A 5,643-nucleotide genomic window follows, 5' to 3' on the forward strand; every position below is an offset into this window, starting at 1 on the left:
ACTTCCTGCACCTGTGTATAAGCTTTCATGGTATAAGCTGCCCCTGGGATGGACATCAACATAAGAGAAACACCTGCACCAACATAAGAGGCAATTTGATATGAGACTTCCATTTTGAGTAGTGGTCAAGTAAAGTTTAAGTTCCCAAGACCTCCCTGCGAACTCACATTCTACTTGGCAGGAAGACACATGTATGTGGGTAATTGAATCTTGGTTGGCAAGTTAAGACATGAATGCTAGACAAGTCCCATCCTGGTAGACAACTTAGGACATGAATACTAGACAAGGCAAGTCCCCTGCCACTGTTGAATTCCCCAGGCAACGGGAACAGGATAAATGTACAAAAGAGAAATGTTCCTAAGGAAATCCCCTATCCCTAAATCCTGATTGGTGGGATAACTTGACACATGTGTTTGTAGATTTGAGGCTTATAAAAGGGATCATGGTCCAGCTTCTGAATTAGACAATGACCCTGATGGACTAGTCCTGGGGCTTATGCTTAATAAACTATCCCTGTCTGACTGAGACTGGTGTCCGTGTAGTTCTGTGGCACTTACTAGACCCCAATAGAAAAGAGTTTGAGTCTGAACAATTGAGTTGAATCAGCCAGCCAGAGTTCAGAGAGATCATAAAAAAGTGAGCTTATCCAGCATTAAGCCTCTGAGACATAAATTACATCTGGTGAACAAACATTAGCTTTACAAATCAGGCTAGAGACAGACAATTCTTGTCATAGTATCGGGAGAAAGGTTGCTTTCTGTCTCGGCTGAAGCTAAATTGAAGGGTTTTGGACTAGAGCTTTCATAGAGTTTAATAATGATTTTGTTGTGTGGTTCTTAGTGATTACCGTTAGCAGATCTTCAGTGAAAAAAAGAACAAGTGGGGCAAAAAGAAATATAAAATGTATACTTTGAGGAAGAAAAGAGCACAGGAAGTTTGATGTTGTAGCCTTGGTGCTGAAAAGGATAAAAAGAAATGGATGAAAGGGAGTGATGCCCTCAGGATGAGACCTTTTACCCAAACTAATTCTGCAACTTATGAAAAGAGCTAAAGAATTCTCTGTTCCCGGGGCTCAAAAAGACTGACCACCAGCCAGAGAGCATGCAGAAGCTGGACCTAGGCTCCCTACACATTTGTAACAGATGTGGGGTGTGGTCTTCATGTGGGTCCACTAACAATTGACACAGGGGCTGTCACAGATTCTATTGCCTACAGTTGGATCCCTTTCCCCTAGGTGGACCATCTAATTGGACCTCAGTGGGCGAGCATGTGTCTAGTCCTTCTGGAACTAGATGTCCTGAGGTGGGATGGTACCCAGGGAGGGCCTACCCTTCTCTGAGGAGCAGGAGAGGGATTACTATAGAGAAAGAGGGATTTGTGAGGGCATGACTGGGAACATGAGAGAAAGGGGGGCTGTGATCAGAATGCAAAGTGAACAAACAAAATATTGAGGGGAAAAAGCAAATTACCAGTTATTAAAGAGCATCAGGAAACCAAAGTTTATACAAGTGAGATTCAAGGACAGTCCTGGTTCTATCCCAAGGAGGCAGAAGAACATGGCCTCATTGGCTGTGTAATTCTTCCTTTAAAACCATGAAGGATACCTGAGTAACGGGGCTGTGGAATCACCCTCAGTTGTTAAAGAAAGGTGTTGTGGACGGGCCTGCCTGTCCTAGGACAACCTCACATGGAGGCACCGAGAGGCCATTGCATGAAGCTATGAGGCCTATGACTGGGTTGTATTGGGGACCACAAGAGTTAAAGGCCAGAATTAAGGAATACTTGCCCCTGGACGGCTGTGCGCAGGGTATGGAATCGACACAAGGGGGATAATATCATTGCAGTAAAAAAGCTGGAAGGCGTGGGAGAGTTGAAGAGCCCTTGTGCCGTCACACATGGACATGCAGTTTGGCATCTGCTAGATTGGCTTCAGTCCCACCTTGATCTCATATTTCCTCACTGTGCCCTCTTTCTTCGGTTTCAGAATGGAAACACGTACTCTGCACCACTGTATGTCGAAACATCCAAGACAGACCAAAGCATGACTCCTCCTCCTCCTCCTCCTCCTCCTCCTCCTCTTCCTCTTCCTCCTCTTTCCCTTCCTCCCTCTCTTCCTCTTCCTCCTCCTCTTCCTCTTCCTCCTCCTCTTCCTCTTCCTCCTCCTCCCCTTCCCCTTCCTCTTCCTCCTCCTCTTCCTCTTCCTCCTCCTCCATCTCCTCCTCTCTCTCTTCCTCTTCCTTCTCCTCCTCCTCCTCTTCCTTCTCCTCCTCCTCCTCCTCCTCCTCGATGTGAGTGGAAAACACAACTAGTGACCTCACGAAGCACATCTCCTCCAGCTTTGCCTTGTCAAATGGCAAGCCCCCCAGGCCTTGAGCACTCAAACATGTCTCCTTCAAGCTCTTCCTGGTACAAGGCGGCTGCCAGGACCTGGTGTCGTTCTAAGTGGTCACAGGATGAGACCCTGCAAGAGGATCTCCATTTCAGCTTCCAAGAGGCCTCATTGTGGACAGACCCTGGATACAGGCAGCTAGAGGCTGGAGAACCCCCGTTCATCAAGCCTGATGTGCAGAAGATACTGGAGCTGCAGATTAGCAAGAGGGTAGAACTGAAGCTCTGGAAAGAGCAAGGAAGGGAGAGCTTTGACCACGCCTTGAGCTGTGTGGGTGATATGCTGCAGTCCTGGAGCAGCGAGCAGGCGATCACCTGCAAGTCAGAGCAGCTCTCAGGTCTCCATCAGCTCTTTTCCCCCAGGGTCTTATGGAACAAGTCTCAGAAGGACTGCAGGCAGCTTTACTGGGGCCTCCCCTTTCTTCACAGTGAGTCCCTTATGGCTACTGTCAGCATGGTGGGCTCACCACTCGACTCCCCTGCCATCTTTTTCAATGAACTCTCTCCTTACAACTTAAGACAAGCTGAGAGGAATGCAGCTCCACTGCTCTTCTCTCCAAAGCCCTTGCTTCAACACTTGGTCCCTTCCAATCCTCTGACTACAAACGTGCCATGCCCCTGTTCTCCACCAGGGTCTGAAGTCAAAACCCTGGCCCCTGACCCAACCTCCCTCCCAAGCCTACAACCCGATCCACCTCCAACTAGGGATTCCAGGGCTTCCTGCCCCATAGATTCAAGATCCCAACTTATATTCCCAGTTGCTGTTCAACACCTAGATCAGCACCTTTTGAAGAAGAACCAAGAAAGTAGGAGCGATTTACCTAGTGTAGTGAAAATGTCACAGGAAGTCTCTCATCAACTCATTTCCACCAGTTTAGCTTCCCAGGGACAAGACTCTGTTCTCCACCTCCTGAAGGACTTCACTGACCCCCAGCTCAAACAGCACCTAGAGCAACACTTAAAAACCAGGTTCTGGAAACATGAGGACCAAAAGATCCAGCTATCTACTTATCTCATGAAGTCTGAGGACAAACTCCCAGGGATGGTTCATGCAGAAGATAATCGAGGGACTTCATGTTCCTCAGCACTGGCAGGAAAAAGCAGCCCGCATGCACAGAGGGTCTCAGCAAAAGGTCCAGAGATACTCCAGACAGGGAAGGACCCATGCTGCGATCTGACAAACGGTCCGGGAAGACCTCTGAGAGATACTGATGGGATCACAGAGGGATCACTGGGCACAGTTCTAGACTCGATCGCTGTGACAGAGGTGGAGAACTCTGTGAGACAGCCAAGAAGCAACTCAGCAGGTCCCCAGCCAGGAGGACCAGGAGAGCAGCAGCTACAAGACACACTGAGGAACCACTTCAGTGAGCACAGCCATGACAATGACAGTATGGTGCCTGTGGGCACTTGCCCTGGAATTCCGGGGGACCACGTGGTGGTCCGTCGTGAAAACTCAGAGACCCATTTGGACAACTCAGAAATTGAAAAACCAGAAACAAATATCAAAACGGAGAAGCAGAAGTCGTTGAATGATGGGTCCACCTTCAAGGATACTTCTCCTGGGCTTCCCTTGCTAGATCCTGACGTCCAGCAGGTGCTGGAAACTCATCTTTCAAGACACCTGGTGAGGCACAGATGGATCTTGCCCCTCAGAGGCCTCAGGGCCCTACAACTCTTCAAGGTGAACAAGGCTGTAGCTTTGTCACTTCCACAACCCCCAAGTCCCTCTCAGACATCTTTGAAATCTAGGGATGACTCTGTTACAAAAATTGCTGCTGTCCTGGGAGACCCTTTTCAGAAAGGTTCAGAAGGAAATCTGAAAAGAAAAACAGTTTTCCAGAGTCAAACCCCTCCCTCTGCCCTCAACCTTGAATTTCCAAGTGGAACTCGTCCTAGTGACAAATTATGCCCCTCTGAGTCCCCTTCAAATGTCCAGAAGAACAGAGTGGCTTCCTTGTACAGGACACGCAGCCTTGTAGTCAGAGACCGGCACAGCGACACAGTTCTAGGACCTCGGAATGACAACCCAGTGCCAGGTCCAAACCTACTCAAGAGTGACCATGCCTCACAGGAGAGTGAGGGTGCAGATTTAGACCTCTCCCATGGGCTGTCAGTTCAGGGGACCATTGTGGACGCCTGGCCAACAACTAGCAGAGATAAAAGGGAGCTGGAGGAGGAAGGGTCCTGTGACTGGGCACTCAATGCAGAAGCCAGGGAAATGTCACCCACTCAGAGTAAAGAACATCTGAAAGGTATAGAATCCCTGGAAGTCAATGAAAAACAGTCACTTTCCAGAGCCATTTCCAAGGAGCCAGAAGATTCTGTTACTGCTGTCTTCCTGCAGGACTGTAGCCCTGGCATGATCTTTCAAGACTGTGGCCCAGAGGTCCTGCCGGAGGCAGATCTCCTAGCCTCTCAGGCCTCATAGTCAGGCTTCAGGACTAGGTCCACTACCAGCAAAACATCCTCCAGGGACATGTACCCTTACTTTTCAAGAGGAGGGAATGTGCCCAAGAATATTAAATCTGAAGAACCATGGACTAGCCATATCTATGATCTAACTAAATACAAAGAGGGCTTTAGGGGCCCCAGGCAAGATAGACACGTTTCACAGACGAGACCTGCCCAAGCCTGCTGGTCAGATACTCGTGAAAACAATTCCTCCCCTCTACCAGAAAAAACATTTGGGGACAGGATAAAAAGTTTTATGACACACATTATGTCAAGTAAAAGTAAAGTGCAGGAGAACTTCCTGCACAAACACAAGGCCTCATCAGTCACTTCCCTAAGTCAAGGCTCAGTCATGAGCAGGGTGTTTCTGCCCCCACAGGTAGCTGAGGCTCAGGACTTCACGATCTCGGTCAGGCCTATTCTACAGGAGAAAGTTGGGGTAGGCCATGACAGGACAGCCTCAAAGAAAAGTTTGCACAAAGACCCACCCCAGGCTCCTATGGGCAGGCATGTCTGCCTCCACAGGACTGCCACTGCAGAAAGACACGAAACACAAGGAAACACTCCCAAGGTACACAGCCAACCTTCCACAGACAAATGGATGGACTACACCTGCCAGGCCCAGCTGCTCAGAGAGTCTGTGATCAGAACTCAAGCCTGTCAGCACAGGTTACAGCCACCATGTTTCTCAGGCACCCCGGTCTACTCTCCATGGCACTGCCTGTGCAGAAGTGAGCTGTCTAGAAAAGCAAAAGCTTTTCTACACCTATCGGGATAGGAAATTTCCCCATGAAAAACTAG

At 48.9% G+C, this 5,643-nt stretch overlaps 1 protein-coding gene across 1 annotated transcript; it reads left to right on the forward strand.

The window, feature by feature from the left end:
• Positions 1-2,383: 2,383 nt before the first annotated feature.
• LOC147999997 (spermatogenesis-associated protein 31A3-like) lies at positions 2,384-4,819 on the forward strand. The gene has a single exon (XM_087591760.1). It carries the CDS (start codon positions 2,384-2,386, stop codon positions 4,817-4,819), a length of 2,436 nt encoding a protein of 811 aa, XP_087447886.1.
• The last annotated feature ends 824 nt before the right edge of the window (positions 4,820-5,643 follow it).

The sequence above is a fragment of the Rattus norvegicus genome, chromosome 17, assembly GCF_021556685.1.
Source record: "Rattus norvegicus strain SHRSP/BbbUtx chromosome 17, alternate assembly SHRSP_T2T, whole genome shotgun sequence".
Taxonomy (NCBI): Eukaryota; Metazoa; Chordata; class Mammalia; order Rodentia; family Muridae; genus Rattus; species Rattus norvegicus.

Excerpts from the sequence above, each read along its gene's own strand:
- LOC147999997 (XM_087591760.1), top strand. The coding sequence starts at position 2,384 with ATGTCTCCTTCAAGCTCTTCCTGGTACAAGGCGGCTGCCAGGACCTGG.